This window comes from Hypomesus nipponensis, chromosome 25 (genome assembly GCF_054491055.1).
Source record: "Hypomesus nipponensis isolate SF chromosome 25, ASM5449105v1, whole genome shotgun sequence".
In the NCBI taxonomy this organism is placed as follows: domain Eukaryota; kingdom Metazoa; phylum Chordata; class Actinopteri; order Osmeriformes; family Osmeridae; genus Hypomesus; species Hypomesus nipponensis.
The window spans coordinates 3,913,148-3,933,240 of NC_140385.1; the positions used below are offsets into that span (position 1 = coordinate 3,913,148).

At 49.0% G+C, this 20,093-nt stretch overlaps 1 protein-coding gene across 2 annotated transcripts; it reads right to left on the reverse strand.

Annotated features, from left to right (window-relative positions):
• Positions 1–784: 784 nt before the first annotated feature.
• On the reverse strand, positions 785–20,093 carry znf219 (zinc finger protein 219). 2 transcript variants are annotated; one of them, XM_084691242.1, is made up of 6 exons: positions 19,961–20,093; positions 19,841–19,872; positions 10,672–10,756; positions 7,878–10,299; positions 7,267–7,413; positions 785–6,519 (listed from the first exon to the last, which is right to left on the reverse strand). In XM_084691242.1, the coding sequence occupies exons 1-6, from the start codon at positions 20,000–20,002 to the stop codon at positions 5,165–5,167; spliced, it is 4,083 nt and encodes a 1,360-aa protein (XP_084547368.1). In that variant the 5' UTR covers positions 20,003–20,093; the 3' UTR covers positions 785–5,164. The 2 variants fall into 2 exon arrangements, with proteins under 2 accessions (XP_084547368.1, XP_084547369.1); XM_084691243.1 differs by lacking the exon at positions 19,841–19,872.

A 20,093-nucleotide genomic window follows, 5' to 3' on the forward strand; every position in this document is an offset into this window, starting at 1 on the left:
GGTGGGTGTGACCATGCCAAGCAAGTAGTTCTGCTGACTAAGAAACAGTAATGGGCAAGACACAGTTACACGTAGTGTAGCTACATAGAGTTTTTACGTGTGTTTGCACCTCCCCCTCCCCTCTTGTGCGTCTATGTAGTTATATGTAGCTTTTTGGTGGGTGTAGTGTGTTTGTGGTGTGTTTGTGTGTGTGTGGTGTGTTTGTGGTGTGTGTGTGTGTGTGGTGTGTGTGTGTGTGTGTATGGTATGGAGTGGGGACGGGGCACAGAGGAAGAGGGGAAGGCAAACCACATCCTCGCTGTTTTGCAGAAATCTCTAGTCAGCGGTGTGCTACTCTCTTCAGCAGCTATATCTCAGAATCTGTCTACTAGCTGTGTCAGCTGTCCCACACTGTCTGCACTGACAGGGAGCAAGGACAGAGGTTCGAACGTTGGTGGGTACATACACTACCCCTGCCCTGATGCTAATCAGAAGGAAGTTCTAATGGTCTCCTGACATTGGAGGGGGAGTTGTCCTTATCGTCCATCCCTACACCTCGGTTTATGCTGCAGTTCTTCTTCAGTTTCAAGTGATCTGTGTGCTTCTGTGTCAGATGTGAGACTGACTGTGAGGAAATGAAGTTTGATTTGAGGATTAAAAGTTTGATGAGGTGAATCGAGTGAGATGGCCTACTTATCCATGCTTGCGGTCACCATGGTGACGGGCCCTTCTGCTGTGCCCATGTCACCAAATCAAAACACACAAGAAACGAAAGAAAGACGCACAAAGAAAGAAATCAACCAACTTCCTTGGTTTTTTTTTGCGTTTATTTATTCATCTCTAATGTTTTTTTTAATTTTTTTATCTGTCCACAAAGTCATATTAGTCACTACTATGTTAGATCAGTTGTCCCTCACTGCAATGGCAGTCAACTACACAAGAGCCCAAACCCAACAGTGCCTTCCTCTCCTCCTTCCTTCTACCTCTCCATCCATCCTTCCGTCTTTCTGACCAGGGCTGCGTTTCCCAAAGCCATCGTAGCTTAAAAGGCTCTTGAAGATGCTCGTAGATTACTCCTTACGAGCATGTTCTGGAAACGCACGTAAGAGATAACGATAGTTCATTATTTTGCTCGTAGAAGGGTAAGATCCATCGTTATCAGGAAATGCAGCCCAGGCCAACACAAAGCCCAAAGGCCACAAACTGTGGATCCCAGTTCAGATTAATTGCCGTTACGTCAACCATTACCACAATCCATAAAAGGAAATGAATAACATATCAATGTAGTATCAGCAGTAGTGTTGTTCATCACATCCCATGTGACCAATCAGGAGATGCAAACTAAAAAGTGGCCACCAATTAGGTGTCAAGGGAGCAGCTTCCTCATTCATCTTGAGGTTTGATTGACTTCATTGGCTGTTTTGTCCAACCAGCCAATGGAGGAGGAGGAGGGGGCGGGACTGTAGCTTGAGTTGGCGCTCTCTCATAAAAACACGACATCTCTATTATCTATCTGTACAACATTCAACGACACATTTCTCTTTTTTTTTGTGTTCTTCTCCATAATGCCAAAGCAATAATAATAATAACAATAATATCATATGTAAGAAGAGCATTATTCCATCTTTATAGGCATCAAATGAACGTCACACACAAACTGAAGTAAAACTTGAATAAAAAGGCCTCAATACCAGATAGATAGATCACCTTCTCGTGGTGCCAGGGAGAGAGAGAGAGAGAGAGAGAGAGAGAGAGAGAGAGATAGTGTGTGGCAGATTTTATAGAGGGGAGACAGAGATACGCTCTGGAGGATGTGAAATGAAATTGAAAAAAGGAACAAAGCATGTTACTGAGAGGACACAAAGGACAACTTTGAAAAACACTATGTGCAGAAAAGCACTATGACAACGCCAGTGACTCATTTACTACAATACTGTGCTATGGATTGAATTACATACTTTTTAGTGTCCCAAAGGACATATTTTGGCACCTCAATATACATATTTTTGTTTCCCTTGAACTTGGGCTTTGGTTTGCCAAATAGTTCATTTAAATCAATGTTTTCTAGCGTAGAGCTATAGCAAAGTTAAGACTTAAGGACTTTATAAGCCAATGGATCAGAAATAAGAAGTTTAACTTCTCTAGCTAGCTATGCTAAGTTCCAGTCAGGCCTAGAGACCTGGTTTTAAGGCTAGGAGCCTGGAAAACAAACAATAAACAAAAAATAGAACTTATTCTGACAATGCACCAAAAATGATGAAAAAATGTTGGTACACATTAGAGTGCTCTCTCAGAGTGGAAGAGAGCTAGAAAAGGAGAGTTGTGAAAGAGATACAAAGAGGAAGATAGCGATATGGTTACACAGATAAAAAGTGGAGGGAGAGGGACAGAGAGGTGTGTGATGTGGGCTAAGTGCTTTTGGTGAGCTTACAAAATACTCTGGGAAGGAAGGAAGTGCTTGAAACAGAAGGCACAGTGGCTTTGACAGTAGTTGTTAATGAAACACTGTAGAATTTGAACACACAGAAAGGACACCAGCCACTTGGTCAATGGGTGACATACAGCACTGGATTGAGCTACACAGCCATATTGAAATGTGGGCTAGCCACAAATTCCCAAGTCAAGCTAATGACCATGGTTCAAAAGAGTCGTACTGTATGTTCCGTTAAAATATACTGATATCAATCTGGCCATTTGTTTTTGTTCTAGTAATTCCGTTTCTATGAGGAAACACCACTTAGGGGACTGGTCTTAGTAAGGTGCTCTATGAGGAACAGAAACATTAACAACCAAGGCAAGGCTGTGGTCCCAATCATTGGCTCCTCATATCCACCAATAGGCGAGGCCGATTCAAGGCATGACCAATCAGCAGATCGACCTGCAGCGGTTCCTGTCATAAGGAGGGATTTACCTTGAGTGGAGGAATTGGAGATCACTCCCATGATTCCATTGTAAGCACAACATGCAAATAGTGTTTTAGCCTACCACAGTCTTACCATTGCTGCACTACTGTTTGATCGTTTGTGAAAGATTTCTATCAATATTTTGACCAAAATAAAAAAAATATGTTCAAGAAGACTTGAGTCTTCTCCAAGTGCTTTTGTAAAAGATTGATGCCTTTGATTTGATTTTAGATTGATTGATTACTTGATTGATTTCTTGATAAGGGATGAAAAGATTGATACCACAGCTTCACATTCAGAAAAACAGAAAGTGACTCATTTAAAAAACGTTTGGTCTATCAATAAAGTCAAAAGAAAACGACTACTTTGGAAACTCATAAAACCTTGCACAGTGCTCTTAGTAGACATTCCAACTAGTCTGATATCTCACAGCCATTATAATAATTATTACCAAATACTCAAAACCTTTTTTTTTCTGTAAGCTTTTTGACTTTTTGAAAATGAAAATAAACATAAAAGTACTTTTTCATTCTTTTTTCGCCCTCTTTCTCTTTTATAAAAAGCTACACATACTCTACTGGGATGTCTAGGGATTTGTTAGTGTTTTTAATCATTACTTTTACCATTCTTTTTTTCCTTAAAAAAAAGAGAAAGAAATCTATTCATCTAAAAGATGCCATACTCATGAGTATAGGCTACAGTTGTTTCAGCGTTTAGTCCCGCTAGGTCCTCAGGGAAACATTCCTTTCCAATTTCGTTCCTCCAGTTATTGAGTTTCTTATTCACTGGCCGAGGAGAGGAGTGAAATTAATGCGTTTGTGACACAGTCGCAGAGTTTCAGAATCCTGACGGCAGATGTGTCCTTGATTGTGGTTAGGTTGCGCGCTAGATTCCTGCACTGACACAGTTCCCGCTTTGTTAAAAGGAAGTCTGTGTTCTATAGGGCGCTCGCGGGCGGAGTCCGAACCCCACGTCTTAACGTGCTGGCATTTCTGCTGTAAACACTGACCTTTAACCGTTTCACATCCCTTTTCACTAGACCTTCCTTGACGTTTTAAAAGGTAGGCAAACCATCGCGATCATATTTCTTTCCTAACTGCTTTTCCACAACAAGCCATAAACAGAGAATAATCTGTTATTGGCGTCAGAGTCTACACACAATACCCTTGTATGCCTATCACTTTAGCCGGTTAGCTATTCACAAAAACCTAGTTCCAAAAAGTTTCAACAAATATACTCATTATCTCTTTTATACTGTATATTCAGATATCACAATGTCCTATTGAGCCCACAGGTGTGGGTAAACCAAGCCCACAGACAACGTATCCCTTGACAACATACAGAAACGCTAACGCTAAAGCGCTAACTGAACAGAATGAAAACAGCTCCAGCATTCCTTCAGACAATCTAGGAAGGCCTACATCTCAAAGACCAACGAGGCAGTGATATAATATTGAGATCGTTAAAAGTCATTGTCAAGTGCACCTTCTACACTAGTGGTCCCTGTCGCGCTTGAACATCACTGGGTAGCTCAGCCGGGTCCACAACAACAACTGTGGAACCATGCTTTCAAATCAGTGCTGGTTTAGAACCCACGATGACCACGTTATTATGACGTTTACTCGGCATCGCAGAGTCACGTGGGTCAACAAAGCATCATCTTAGGAAATGTGTCATTCCTCCACTTATTCACTTTGCGTTTACGCTATAAGCTATTGACTTTATCTCTCCCGCGGTAACCGTTTTCACGTGTACACCGTTTACAAAGTTTGAACCTCTCGTAAATGCCTGCTCTGTGAAGTGCCGACTGAAGTCGGTTGTGAAGTCTACGCCTGGCAGCTTCCACAATCTCCAGTCGTCGCTCTAGCCCTCTTGTTGAGTAGTGGGATGAAAGGGGAGGAAGGGGAGGAAGGGGTATACTGGCTAGAGAAGGCATCAACGAGAAATACTGTAGAGAGAGAGAGAGAGATCCATTCCGTTTGTAACTGTGGGCTGGTGATGAAGAAACTGGAGACCGGACCCCCAAATGGCAGCCTGGGTGAGGAACCAAAATGGTCGATATGGAGGGCTCCTCTTTTTAAAGGTCAACTGATAATTTGATCCTTTTATTGGATATCTTGCTCTCCAAGGCCCTAGAGGTCAAGCGACTGGGATCTTGGCAATGACCTGAAACTGCGAGGCCAAACCAAACCCAATCATGATCAACTTAACCTTTATATTTTCGACAGTCCAGTTGAAACTCTTCTCCTCTCTCTACAGGGTGGTGGTTGAAATGTCGTGTCTTAGTCCCCCATCACTCCCCCCTCCTCTCTAGGCATGTGGTCTGGCCCCAAGGGAGGGGGGGACAGGGAGAGGGATAGCCCTCCTCTCTGTCTCCCATCTCTGGGTGATTCACCAGCACTGCTGCTCTCAGGCTCCAAACCTTCCTCCTCCATCTCCTCCTCCTCCTCTTCCTCCTCCATCTCCTCCTCTTCCTCCTCCATCTCCTCCTCCCGTTCCGTCTTTCTCTCTTCCTCCATCCTTCCTCGGCTCGTCCTCTTGGCGGAGGATTGGAGGAGGAGATCAGACAAAGGCTGGTGGTTGTGGTTGTAGTGGCTCCCCGCCTGGTCTCGCTCCACCGAGGGGACCCCGTTGAGAGTGGAAGTTGTCCGGGTCGAGGCCCACTCTTCCAGAGTGGCCCGCTCCCCCGCCCCGGCCTCATTCAGGTACCTCCAGAGGGCCAGGGGGTCGGGCTGTGGGTGGGCCTGGGGCTGGGGGGGTCTCCGGGGGCTGTCCTCGTCCACGGCGTTGGCGGGTGTGGGCGGGGCTCCCCTCTTGCGGCGGGACTTGCTGGTGTGGTTGACCTGGAGATGCATGGCCATCAGCTCGGCCGACGACGTGCGGAACGGGCAGAACAGGCACTGGGTCAGGGTCACCCCAGCTGCACCTCCTCCACCCGCGCCTCCTCCCTCCTCCTCCGGTCCTCCCAGCCCAGGGGACGGGCGGCGGGACAGATCCAGAGGCTCAAACCCCCCCTCATGGGAGCCTCCGCGCGAGGTGGACCCTCCCTTGCCGCTGCGCCCGTTGGACGGCACCATCCGGCTGGTGGTGAGAGGCTTGCGCCTGGACACCTTGGACACCTTGGACGCCGGCTGCAGGGGAGGGGACGAGGGCGAGTCCCTGGTCCACCCGCCTTCCACCCCCACGCCCAGCCCCAGCCCCAAACCTCCCTGGTACAACGCACCCATCACCCCGGACAAGTACCGATACTGGCTCTCCAGGTCAGCTTCCCTCAGGGTTCCCTGGGACTTGTGGTCCCTCTGCTCGGGCAGACCCAGGATCCAGGGCTGGCCGTGCCTGGAGGAAGGGGCCTCCGCTGGGCCTCGCGACGCCACACCCTGGCTCGAGAGGGCCTGCGGCCTGCGTGGCTTGGCAGCGCCCGTCGCCTCGGCCCTCTGAGCTCCGGAGGAGGAGGAGGCTCCAGAGGAGGTGGTGGTGGTGGTGGTGGTGGTGGTGAGGCCGGGCGAGGAGGAGGACGAGGCGGAGGAGGCGGCCAGGGCGTTGCGCTGCTCCCGGTGGTGTCTCTGGAGGTGGTACTTCAGGGAGCCTGACTGGGTGCCGGCGTAGTCACAGTGGGGGCACTTGTACGGTCTCTCGCCTGGTAGAGAAAGACGAGGGTGACGGTCAGGTCAGCATACCAGCATCACCGCCTCTCAGCTGAATCACAGTATAATTGTTTACCAGAAACACCAGGACAGAATATTGGGTACTCTATGTTTAAGTTATCATGGGAGGTGGTCTCTAGTTAAATGTTGACTTCTAAATGGTCGCCCATGATTTCATACTGAACATATTTCATATGAGGCTATTCTCTGATTGTCAGGCACTACTGTAGTTACACGTCTTAAGGAACAGATGGCAGTATTCCTCCACAGATGGGATAAGTGATTGGCACAGTTAGGCCTGCGAAGAGGCATTAGCTTCAGACTTCCAACCGTGTTAAGTCACCCTCCTGAAATTGATCACAGCTAATGGCTATGTGACTCATAAAAGCGCATACATTAGTTCAGTTTAACCAGCTTATCTGAGTAAAAGCTAAACTTGATATTTAACTCAGATTATCCTGTGCATTAGTATAATCACTTAGTTTGGTAGATGGAAGCATACTGTATGAAAAAGATACAAAAATGTTGCCCAAAAGATACTAAACAATATTTGAAATTCTTCAGAAGAATACGGTGTTATTGTATTGTATATTGTAACTCAACACGCTTTTGTCTGACCCCAAAATAGTTCTACTTGAAACTTAATTTACAGTGGGTTTCTATAACGGCACAGTTTTTTTTTCTCTATTTTCATTATGAGATTGTGTAATAAGTATGTGTGTGTGTGTGTGTGGGCTCACCTGTGTGAACTCTCAAGTGCACTTTGAGGTGGTGTGAGGAGCGGAAGGCTTTACCGCAGTAGGGGCAGTCTTTCACCCCTGTGCCGCGCACTCGCTCCCTGGACGGGCCGGAAGATCCTGACGACACACCTGTCAGCCCGTTCTCTCCTGGAGACGAGGAGGGGGGGAGGGAGGGAGGGAGGGAGGGGAGAGAGGGAGGGGAGAGAGGGAGGGGAGAGAGGGAGGGGAGAGAGGGAGGGTGGGATGAGGAGGGAGGGAGGGGGGAGGGAGGGAGAGAGAGGGTGGGATAAGGAGGGAGGAGAGAGGAACAAGAGATCGTGACAGAGAGAGGGAAAGATGAAGAGAGAGAGAAAGATTGATTTGACAAGATTTAAATATAGTAGACGGGTGTTCATGTATTCAATAATGTAATGGATCCATGTAGCAGATGCTTCTATCTGACACGACATTCAGTACAAGTTGGGATTTTGAATCTGCTACTTGCAGTCAAATGCTCTACAACTGAACTACAGCCTCCTCTCATAAACAGAAGAAGAAGAAAAAAATTGAAAAGAATGACTGGCATACAGATGATTCTAATCTATTTCTGTGTGGAACATCGATCTCAGTACCTTGTAAGGAGGAGATAACAGAGTGGAACCCTGCAGCCGCCGTCTGATGCTGCGACCCTCCACCGTGGTGCTTCACCTCTCCACCGCTCCCTCTCCCTCTCCCTGCTCTCCGTCCACCTCCTCCCTCCTCCTCCCCGCCCCCTCCTCGCTGCTGGGGCGAAGGATGACCCTTCTGGGGCCTCTGGGTGTGGACGCGAGCGTGGACGACGACCTGCTGGAGGCTCCGGAACAGCTTCCCACAGTCCGGGCACTCCCAGGGCCCTCCCATCCCCGCCCCCCCAGCTCCGGCCGCGGCCCCGGACCCCGTCTCCTCCCTGGTCTCCAGACTTCCGAGGTAGGCCCTGACCTGGTCGGCCTCCCCCAGGAGGGAGGAGGGTGTCCTGGGGGAGCCGCGGTGCTGCTGCCCCCGAGAGCGTTGCTGCTGCTGGGACTGCTGCGCTTGCTGGGCGGCCATGAGACTACGAGCCACCAGTTGCCACATGGCCGCCTGCTCTCCTCCATCCATCCCCGTCGGATCTCCTCCTCCTCTTCCTCCTCCGCTCCCTCCCCCCATTCCCCCGTTCCCCATCTCCGCCACCTGGGCCACCGCCTGGAGGCGTTCCATGCAGCTGGCCCCGCCCCCGTCGCCGGGCAACCCCAGGTAGCCCAATATGGCCGACTTACTGGAGCCGCCCCGGCCTCCGTCACGCTCCGCTTTCCCCCGCCCTCCCCTCCCTCCTCCGCCCCCTCCTCCTGCATTGCCACGCTGGGCCAGCAGGAGGCTGGAGTAAAGGGCGTTCAGCCCCTGGTTGGACACTGAACCCTTGGGCTGGTCTGCCGCCGCCGCGAGCCCCAGGCTTCCCAGGCCCCCGAGGCCCCCGAGGCCTGCCTTGAGACCCAGCTTGTTGAGGTGGACCTTCATGTGGTTCTTGAGGAACCAGGGCTCCTTGAAGCCTCGGCCGCACACCTGACACTTGTGGTCGAGGGAGTCCTTGTGCTTCCTCATGTGACCCTTGAGGAACCAGGACTGGGTGAAGCGCTGGCCGCACGTCTCGCACCGAAACGCGGGCAGGGGGGGCGCAGCCGCGGCAACTGGAGCCGCCGCCGGAGCCGCCGCCGGAGGACCGGGCGGGGGGTTGGGAGTGAGGGCGGGCGTGGGCACGGGGGTGTCGGAGGTGGCTAGGATGGTGGGCCGGGGGGTGTAGGGGGGTAGAGGGGGGGTGTAGGGGGGTAGAGGGGAGTCTGGCAGGGACAGGGAGGGGTGGGGGTGGCTTTCAAGCAGGTGGGAAGCAAGGCTTTCCTCCTGGCTGGCGGAGAAGAGGCACAGGGTGCACTTGTAGGGGTTGTGGAGGATTCGGACGTGGCGAGCCAGTTCCGACGCGGTCCGGAACTTTCCCTTGCAGGCGTGGCAACGGAACGAGGGAGTCGGAGCTGTCACCGGGGTGGACTCTTCCGTGTGGGAGGGGCCACCCGATGACGAGTAGGGGGAGGTGAGTGACGTGTCCTCGGTTAGGGGCGGAGTCAGGGGCGTGGCTTCATCCATCATCAGGAATGGCTGGTTCTGATTGGTCCGTAGCGCCTCTTCAAGAACGTGGTCCTCTTCGTCCGCTTCCTCCTCGTCGCGGTCTTCCTCTCTGCGGTGCTGTGTGAGTGCGGTCGACAGTGAGTTTAGGAGGCTGTGGTTCTGAGTAGGAAAGTCTACGTGGTTCTGATGGGGTTTGATTCTGCCCAGGGCTGGTCCACTTCCTGTCCGATACAGAGCCGAAGCCCGCCTGTCCCGGTCCAAAGTGTGAGCGCGGGCGTGGAGCGACAGAATGCTCTGGAACCTGAACCGCTTCCCGCACACGTGACACGAGAACCTGAGGGCGGGGCCTCCCGGGGCTCCTCCCACCCCAGCTGTCGCCCCGGCCACGGCGTCCTTCTGCTGGAAGAGCTGCAGGTCCAGCTCATCGCTGCACGTGGCAGCGCTCTGGCCCGATGAGAGGGCCAGCTCCAGGGCTCCGAAGCTGGGGAGAGGGCCGGACGGCGTGGCCGGGGGAGAGCTCTCGGACGTGGGGCTGCACACCTCCGCAGGTCCCCCTCCTGGGAAGAGGGCCACGGCCGGGGTGGGCGACGGAGGGGCCCCGTCCAGCTCGTCCTCTTCCTCGTCGTCCTCATCCTCGCCTCGGAGGGGGAAGGGGGGGAAGGGGGACAGGTGGAAGTAAGGGGCTGCGTCGGGGCTGTGGGTGGAGACCAGGGGGCTGGGGGCCAGGGCGCTGGGGGCCAGGGGGCTGGAGAGCAGGGCCAGGGGGCTGGGGGCCAGGGGGCTGTGCGGGGGGGAGAGCTGGGTGTGGGGAAAGGGAGAAGCCTGGGGGCTGTGGTCCAGAGAGGGCAGGGTGGGCGGAGACTGGGGGGGCTCACAGGTGAGGGCCAACAGACACTCTGGAGGGGAATCCATTATTCTCTGTAAGAGCAGAGAGAGAGAGAGAGAGAGAGGGAGAGGGGGAGAGAGAGAGAGGGAGAGGGGAGAGAGACAGAGAGAGAGAGAGAGGGAGAGAGGGAGAGAGAGAGAGAGAGAGAGAGAGAGAGAGAGGGGGGGGGGGGGGGGGAGACAAGGAGCCAAGTAAAGAACATTAAGAGGAGTAGAACCATCACTGTGGAAGTCCGGTCATGCATGTGTGTGTGTGTGTGGCTGTGTGTGTGGCTGTGTGTGTGGCTGTGTGTGTGGCTGTGTGTGTGGCTGTGTGCATGCATGTGTGTGTGGCTGTGTGTGTGGCTGTGTGTGTGGCTGTGTGTGTGGCTGTGTGTGTGTGTGTGTGCAGCAGGGACGACTCACCAGTAGTGTGTGTGCTGGTGAGCCATGCTTGGCTGTCCTGGCTGAGGGGAGACACACTTCTCTGATGGCAGCCTCCTTCAATGCTCTGGAACATCAAAACACACAGAGCACCTTTTAGCACCTGAACCTGGTTACCACATGATCCTCCCCATGCCAGATATCACAGGTGTTTGACCTGGTCACAGAACGGAGAACAGACCAACAACAACCCCCCCCTCCCCGCACCCCCTCCCCCCCTACCAGGTTTAATATATCAGTGACACATTTTTTAGCTTGACTTCATTTCCTTGTTTACACAAACAGATTATCTCCTCTTCGGTGAAATCGTGAAGAGATGTATTTTATTTTAATCACACCTTTTTTTTAGGTACTCGTCTCTTAATTGTGGGTATTATCGTTTTGCAAGGGGTGGAGTGGGATGGGGGGGGGGGGGGCTCTGCGTTCGGAAATCCTGGCCCTACATGCACACGAGAGAAACTCTAAATTGAAAGACCTTTAGCCTACATGTGAATACAGTCCCTTGATATCCTAGTTAGCTGCACGTAATACAGCTTCAAAAGCATACCGTATGGAATGCCTGGGTGTGTGTGTGTGTTAGGATCCTGATGGACGGTAATCTACACTTGCTTTTCAATCTGTGTTTCACCGTGTAACAGGTGCGCACCTGTTTGTGACTCTGCATGTCTGTAATGTTTCCTTAAACATATGGGCCATAGGTCTGTGTGTGTGTGTGTGTGTGTGTGTGAGAGAGAAACAGAGAGCTAAGGGCAACACAGGACACAGCCTGTCCCAAACAGGATGGGAGCGAGATGTTTTGACTTCCTCACACACCCTTCCTGTGCATACATACAGTAGCAGGCTTTTAGCTTAATCAAGTGCGCACACACGTCGAGACCGATTCGCGGCCGCATGCAAACATGTCGCACACACACAACGAAACATCCAAGGACAGGGAACATTCAGTACACCTCGACACACTGACAGCTTTCGTACAGTGGCGTCGGTAGGACAGTAGGAGACGTGAACCTATTTCAGAGAGGTTGTCTGCGCACTGCCAGAGACGAGAGAAGAAGGCACCCTTACCAAAACAAAAGGTCATCAATCACTCTGGAGAGACAATGGCTCCATCTGTGCGTGCAGGTGTGTATGCATATTTGTGTATGTGCAAACAGTCTGTTCACGTGTGTGTGGGAGTGTGTATGTTGTGTGTGTTTCAACGAGGCTGTATCACAAAGAGATTCACATGTAGCCAGTTGACATTTTAGTTCAGCTATGACTCACAAGCATATCACACCATATCAATCACACACACTCGCTCTCTCCTTCTTTTCTATCTCCCTCTCTTTCTTTCCTTTCTTCACCCACCATCATGGTTTCTTCCCCCCACCCTGTTTTTCTCCTCTCCCCTCTTTCTTTCTTTCTCTCCCTCACTGGTTCATACTCCTCCCATCCCCCATCTCTCTCATTCTTTCCCTCCCTCCCTCCCTCTATTATTCACTAATTTTCTTTCATTCTCTCTCTCCCTCTCTCCTGCAGTGTTGCCAGTTGGCAGGATGCCAGGGAATGCTGATATCAGCTGGTGGATAGGCCCCTGCCAACATGGCGAGAGCAGAGGAGAGAGAAAGAAGGAAGAGAGACAGACAGGGTGAAAGAGAGTGGAAGAGAGAGGAGGAGGGGGAAGAGAGACAGACAGGGTGAAAGAGAGTGGAAGAGAGAGGAGGAGGGGGAAGAGAGAAAGACAGGAAGAGGTGAACACGGGTAAGCTGCACTGTGGGGCGAAGAAGAGCGACATTACATATGTGAAATTAAAATGATTTGAATGCGATTCGCAATTTTCGAATGCAAAAAGGCACATATGACACACACACACACACACACAGTGATTGCCTCTGAGGTTTTGTTGTAGCTGGATGTTCTGGCTGTGGTGTGTGTCTGATGGCATTATCATATGAATATCACCATCACACCGCATTGTTCCCGTGTGACAGCGGCCGTCGCGAGCGACCGGCCCTGTCATGCCAATAAAGCTTTTCCAAATTTGGATAGATGGAGAGGGAGATAAGGTGCTAGACAGAGAGGGGGAGGGGAGATGAAGGGATAGAAGAGGAAGACAGGGCAATAAACCAACACAGGGAAATAGTACAAATAGTTTCTTGCACAAAAACAATATGTTGGGAAGGGAGCCACACAGAACATAATCACAGCCCACTCCTACACGCATGTCATGATTAGCTAGCTATGAACCAACACTTCCATTTTGGGATTCGCACTACATGCAACTGTGAGGTAGACATCACACACATCCCCCCCCCCGCACGCACACAGGAAACGTCAGCTCTGATGAGTAGCCTATGGTTACTATACCATACATAGCATAAGGACATGTTTAAACCTTATCAACCAAGTCAAATCAAGTTTAGCTCTTGCCTAGGTATTGGCCATTCCCGCAAGTAATCTCAGTTCTTCTTAAAGGTGACAGAAAGTGACACTCCGGTCACCTGAAAACACACTCAAGCGCAGCGCTGTAACGCGAACAGACAGAGGAAGCTAACCGTAACGCAGCGTAGCGTTAGCACAGTGATCCGCGAGGCACGATATCAGATGTGGCGGCGTTGATTTGGGGTACGGAGGGAAGACGGAGGTGTTTCCATTCAATCAGAGATCAAACACATCATGTTACTGGACCGAGCGGGATCTGAACCCGTTTAGTGCACATTCTAGGCACGTTGTAGCTACGATGGCTTATCCCTCTGATCAATCCAGGAGCCTAGCTCATGGCAGGTTCATAACCCGTCACCCTGGCCCTTCACTCTCTCAGGGGGTTGCTAGGTCATGTGACTTGACAACCGTCGGCGTGGGGGGCAAAGCTGAAGACCGGTGTGACTGCCGGCGACGATGACAGTGTAGCGTCTTTACATGGAGCCAGCTTCTGTCAAGGTCCTTTTCTGTAGGTCTCGGGCACGTGGAGGGAAGTGTGTGTGTGTGTGTGAGCACATGTGTTTTTCTTAATTGGCGATTGTAGGACGTTACGACCCCAAGGGATGGGTTTGAGGTTGGTGCACCTAGCGGAGTTTAGTGCGTCTAATGCCTGCTCGTAAAAGCGGTTGGAGTTAAACGTTGAGGCGCGAAGGTGTTTGTGTGTTTGCCTGTGATTTTGTGTATTTTAGTGTGTTTGTGTGTGTTTGTGTGTGTTTGAGTGTGTTTGTGTGTTTGCGTGATGATCTGTATACTTTAGGTGTGGGTTGAGACATCTGTCGGTGTGTTCTTAAGGGTCTGCTACGGCACAAACGTGTGAGAGCGAGTGCGAGAAAGAGGGCTAAAAATTGTGCGAGAGGGAGGGATACAGGCGTGTGTGTATGTGTGTTCGCTGTGTGCGTGTGTGTATATGTACTGTATGTGTGTGTGTGTGTGTCTGCATGTGTATGGACAGTATGTATGTGTGTGTGTCTATATTGTACGTGTGTGCGTGCGGGCCGTGTGTGTGTGTGTACATGCGGGCCTTTTTGAGTGTGCGTGCGGTGAGTGTGTTCTCCCTGTGTGGTTAAAGCATAATTCAGGGCCTGTGGTTTTTATCGCATGGTCACGCGGCAAACTTCCCCACAGAAGGGTTTCATTTCCTTCACTTCACCTTTCCCTGAACCCCCCTCCCTCCTTCACTCCCACTTTATCTGGCACACTCTTTTGCTCCCTCCCTCCCTCCCTCGCTCTCCCCGTCTTCCTTAGTGGTAGTGAAAGCGGGATGTTTCCCTCCACGGGTCTATAGCGGGCTCTCACCTCATCTAACCTTACCTTGTCCAACCTCCCCTCCCGTCCACTCCTCTCTCCTCCCCTCTCCCTACCTCCTCCCGCGGTCTCACCTCTCATCCTCTCTTCTTACCATCCCAATCATGTGCTTTTATCGCCTCTGTTCTCCCCTCCCCTCCTATCACTCTCCTGAGCACAGAGATGGTGTTGAGTGAAGGAAAGGACATAGTCCTGTATATTGCACAGGGTAGAGCACGTGTCAAACTCAAGGCATGAGGACCTGGGGGCCTTCAACCCAAGTTGGTATCGCTCTCGAACTTGGTTTGAGGACTCAGCCAAGCTACATGCATGTTTCTGCTTCCCCTGTCGACAATTTGGAGCCAGAAATGCTAAAGACATCACCTTCACTAGACAAGGTTCTACCAATTGGAAAACGGCAATGTTTATTTTTGCATAAAGCTCAAAAAGCTATCTTGCGCTCAAACGAAGGCCAAAAGATTTATGTGGAAGTCCCTATCTAGCATCACATCAAACCCAGAATAAGTCTGAGGTTGGGGCTAATACCCGAATGTTTACAACATCTGACTCCGCGCCTGATTAACACTCGGATCGATAGGCAGTCTCAAAAATGTTATCAATATAAAAAATGATACGATCCCTTTCCGTAATCATGATACCCCCCCAGAAATGTTCACTGCACCTCCAGTCAAACGTAGGCTGCATTCGGCCCTGGAAGGAAGGCAGTTTCAAGAAAGATGGGGAAAGCGAATACATGTTTGTGCTTCAAGGAGAAAAAACTGTATGTATTTTGTTATGAGGCGATGTCGGTCGTTAAAGAGTGGAATCTCCGTCGGCATTTTGACACCAAACACAGAGATAAATATGCCACATTTAGCCTTCAAGAAAAACATCTGATTGTCTAAGAATTAAAAGGCGGACTGCAATCGCAGCAGAATATGTTCACAAAAGCTACAGCTAAAAACAATGTTTTTACATCGTAAACATTGTTACATCGTAGTTACAACTGGCCCTTTGAGGGCAAACATAATGCGGATGTGGCCCTCGGTGAAAATGAGTTTGACACCCCTGGTCTAGAGTATCTACAATGTGTGCTATATCTGGATTATTCCGGAGTATAGCACAGTATTTTCTTTGTGCTGGAGCACCCTGTTCTGAATCCAGGACTGTAACTCCATAGTTCGGCTGGAGTGAGCGTGATGCTGCCAGATGTTTACTGTTTATGTGCACGTTGGAAACATAATCCTTCACAGATGCATTCCAGAGATGTGAGTCTCTCTCTCCAGACGTACAGTATAACAATCCACACGTACAGTAATCCCTCTCTGAAGTGCAACAGTACACAGGTTAGGTAGTTCTGGTTTGGGGGTCGAAGACCTTTGATACCTTTGACCCCATTGGTTAAAAGACAGGAATACTTGTCCATGGCAATTGGTCAGTCATAATACAAGTGGTTGTTCTGACTGTCAATCATCCTCCTCTCCACTGCTACCAGTCTGGCCTAATTTTAAGACCCCCTCCTCTCATTAAGTCGTTAAACTAATGTTAGTAATAAGGACATGGGATGTCAAGATCTGATGACATTTTTAAACAGAACACACACTCACACACACACACACACACAGAACTTAGAATAAAGCCCAGGTCATAAGAACTAGGTTACCTACAGCTATTCATGTCCTAGGGTAAAAAATCTCTGTTAAATAAAGAAATGCTTGTCAAGATACAGTCATGATGAAAGGCTTTTACACCTGACTGACCTCCAACCACACCTCACCTGGTGACCTGAGGGGACAGAAGAAGGAGAGGCCTCACCATCCAACGTCTGTGTCACCCGTCTATCTCCAATCTAAGGGGTCAGGTGGCTGAGCGGTTAGGGAATCGGGCTATTAATCAGAAGATTGCAGGTTCCATTCCCAGCCGTGCCAAATGACGTTGTGTCGTTGGGCAAGGCACTTCACCCTACTTGCCTCGGTGGGGAATGTTGCTGTACTTACTGTAAGTCGCTCTGGATAAGAGCATCTGCTAAAATGACTCAATGTAAAGACAATAAAGAATCGCTTTATAGAACCAGTTGTAACAGTGGAAGAACCACGTGAGTTTGTGGACAGAACCGTTTGTTAAGTTCTGCGAGGTGCTGTCTGAAACACCCACATGGTTCTTGCTTACCGAGAACAGGTTCTAAATGGAACCTTTCTGCCCTGAAAAGAGTTCTGTACGTAACCTTATGGAAATTAAGAGGGTTCTATATGAAAGAATAAACCGGAAGATGGTTCTGTATGGAACCTTATAGACCTAAATAGGGTTCTATATAAAGTCCAATCATGAATAAGGTTCAACATGGAATCTTATTGACTTGAAGAGGGTTATATTTGGAACTTTGGAGACCTGAGAAAGGTTTGGATATGGAACCTTACAAACCAGAAGAGGGTTCTAGATGGACTGTGTTTTACACTTCACCAAGGCGTAAGAGTTGCAGCGGCAGAAGTGATAATTGGGAACTGCAAAGAAGATTCTGTTCTCTCACCTGAAGGAATCGATATCTGCGCGTTTCACAAGTAACTACAACAGGTGCAAGGCTCCACTCTAAGGTTCAGATATGTGAAAGAACGGAGAGCCATTTAGAAGCCTTTATACAGAAAGCCAGAGCTGTGATAAAAAAATAAATAAAATAAAAACAATGCTCGTATCGCTTCAACAGAAACGGTTCGACCCAAAAACGTCTTGGTCGGACTAGAACGTTCTGGACGTGTGTTCTACAAGTTCCTCTCCCGACGCTTCACACCTACAGTACTGAGGGAAACACAAGCCGGCACACACCTACACTTGCGTTGGCCCACAAAGGACAGAGATACCTCCGGCAGGCAGCTTCAGGCAGTCCCTCTCCCCAGCTCCAAGAGAGCCAGGCAGGTGTCTCTCCTACTGAGCACTAATGACCCAATTAAATCAATCAGTGCCTTGATTAGAAGTATGCTTTTTACTCTCTTTCTCTCTCTCTCTTCTTTGCTGCTCCTCTACCTCTCTCCATCACTCCGTCAAGAGCCACCTGGATGTGTAACCTTGAAGTGCTGTCTAAGCATGCACGTATACACACACACACACACACACACACACATAAGCACACGTAATGCACTTACACGCATAGACATGGTGCACAAACATATGCACAATGTTTAGTATATGACCTTAGACCAGAGATGACAGGCAATAGACATGTTTTGGGAAAGCCACAGTCCCCCAGTTTAAACTACACCTCAAACCAACCTAAATGTGTTTATTTATTAAATAACTTTTCCTGTTCATTTAAAATGACTGACATATATCAAGTTAATCAACTGTAAGATTAAGAGGAATTAATGCACTTTGTAAGTGTAGGGAGAAACGCTTTGAGGCATACTTTGATATGTTAGCCTCAGATAAAAATCTCAAACTTGGTTCTTAATGTTGTCAACTATAGCACCCATTTTCACAGGTTCGGCTAATGTAACGCTACAAATGACCCATCATCGCAACTGCTTCGGGGCATATTTAAAGTTAAACGTGGGCTGTTGAAACTGCACCGGGTGGTCCGTGGGAAAAAAGGCGATTTGTCGTTTATTAGAATGTCGAAACATTTTTTACAGGGTTCTAGAACGCCACGGGAGTGTCTGTTCCATGGTCACTCGGATGACACGTCTGCGCCTTATCTAGTGAGGAATTTCCTCCCTACTCGTATGATGTGCGTCAATAACGTGCAACCATTTGCAGTCGCTCTTTCCCCCTTTCTCTCTCGCGGCCATCTCAATTAAAAAGCCACATTAATGAAATAAATAACGACCAACAAACAATGCTAGGGCGCGCATCACACATCAAAAAATTAGATTAGCACTCTTCGCCGCTGCTTCCGTTGAACATTAAGCTTGTTAAATACGCTTAAAAACTATGAGAATACAGATAGGAAAGGTTAGAGTTCCAGAAATCCAGAGGAGACACGGTGGTCTGTGTGTCATGTATCTATCGGTCTCCGCTTCTCCATTTTGTTCCTAAATTTTCTATACAAAAGATTAAGGGAGGGGAAAGACGAGAGTGCGAGGAGGAAGGACGAGGAAAGTGCCATCATGGATTTCATCTTGAATCCGCTGCCAATCTCTCCTCCATCATCTAAAAAGCGACATATATAACAGACCGTATCGCATTGTCCTGCACACGTAGACAAGCAGAAAGAAAACTACAACTTAAACGCCAAACCGTGTGAAACAAGTTAACGTTTACAGTTACAGATGCTATGCTGGATGCACACTTAGTACTTTGTTGCGAAATCACTGTTGCCTGAAAAGAGCACGGTGTTAGGCATTTCGTTGGAGGTGATGTTAGGACAACTATATCGGGTGAAGTAGTAGCCCTGATAATAGTAACAAATGTGTGTTTAAAAATAAAAAAATAAAACCACGTTTCAGTTGGATTGGCTTTTGCGCGCACGTCTAGTGAAAGTGGTAGGCTAATCTCGAAAACAATGCTGTACCGAGCCAAATGCGTCTCCAACAAAAGAATTAGTCGAGCTAATCGCATCTACCTGGCATGGCTGATTTGGAAACCTCATAGTAGGCGAGTGTAATACATCTGTAGTACCAAATCACAGGTCTCCAGCAGAACAAACGTAGCTTTTAATGCAAATATTACAACTTTTAATATATAAATATAACTATAACTGAAATACAATAATTGGCTCGTCTACATGCCAGTATCAGCACTTCGTTTACACGATGATTGTAAATAGTGATAACGATTACCAGCCACGGGCCTATAGTTAGCTACATCACAAAACTTGAATAAAGTTATGCAAGGTACAAATGCAATAGGCCTATACGTTAACTTCAAAGGACTTCTTTTGCACTTTCACAATCACGATACAGCGGAGACTACAAACCAATACCAACGTTTGTTATGAGGCTTTGCAAGTATTTGTTAAGGCCTTAACAGCCCTCAACAACATAAACTATACGTTAAAATTGATGCGTGCACTTTTCTCCGTGTCATCCTACAGTCCTAGCATGCACATCCGTCGGCCGCGCGCGCACATACACCGGCTGTTCCATACATGACACACACGAAAGTGTTGAAGTATCCACACACACAAGCTACATACATGCGCTGCATAGTCTACATGCACCCCCCCCCCCCCCTCTCCTGTTACCCTCACACACGCCACTGTAGCGAGACCCGCCAATCATTCGGCCAAAGATAACCTACAACACATCAAAACTGCAAGGTGTAAAGATTGACAGATTTAAAATGAACACTTTATCAATCACTACAACTAGACTATCAGGCGGATTTGTAGAGAGAGAAAAAGTCGTCGTCAGATATTTGTTGTCCATGAACGCAACAACAATCCTAATAAATGTTTAAAAAATTTAGATGTTTTTACCGGATAGCCACGCGCCGCCGTTCCATACCGTCCTATGTAAAAGTGCATATGCAAACGTATTGGTACATTATTTCAAATTAACTAGATATGTATTGTGAAAGTAAGACTCAATGTACTTACGGGAGAGGCGGCGAAGAGATTAATGACACACCACGTCATCATTACGTTTCACTTGAATTAAATACATTACGAGTTGGGGAAAAAAATGGAAAACAGGCGTTGTTGTATACAAGCATACGCCGTTTCCCCTCCC

Excerpts from the sequence above, each read along its gene's own strand:
- znf219 (XM_084691242.1), bottom strand. The coding sequence starts at position 20,002 with ATGATGACGTGGTGTGTCATTAATCTCTTCGCCGCCTCTCCC. Across the intron at positions 19,873-19,960 it reads ATCTCTTCGCCGCCTCTCCC|GACGGTATGGAACGGCGGCG; the intron begins GTAAGTACATTG and ends ACTTTTACATAG. Across the intron at positions 6,520-7,266 it reads GCACTTGAGAGTTCACACAG|GCGAGAGACCGTACAAGTGC; the intron begins GTGAGCCCACAC and ends TTTCTCTACCAG.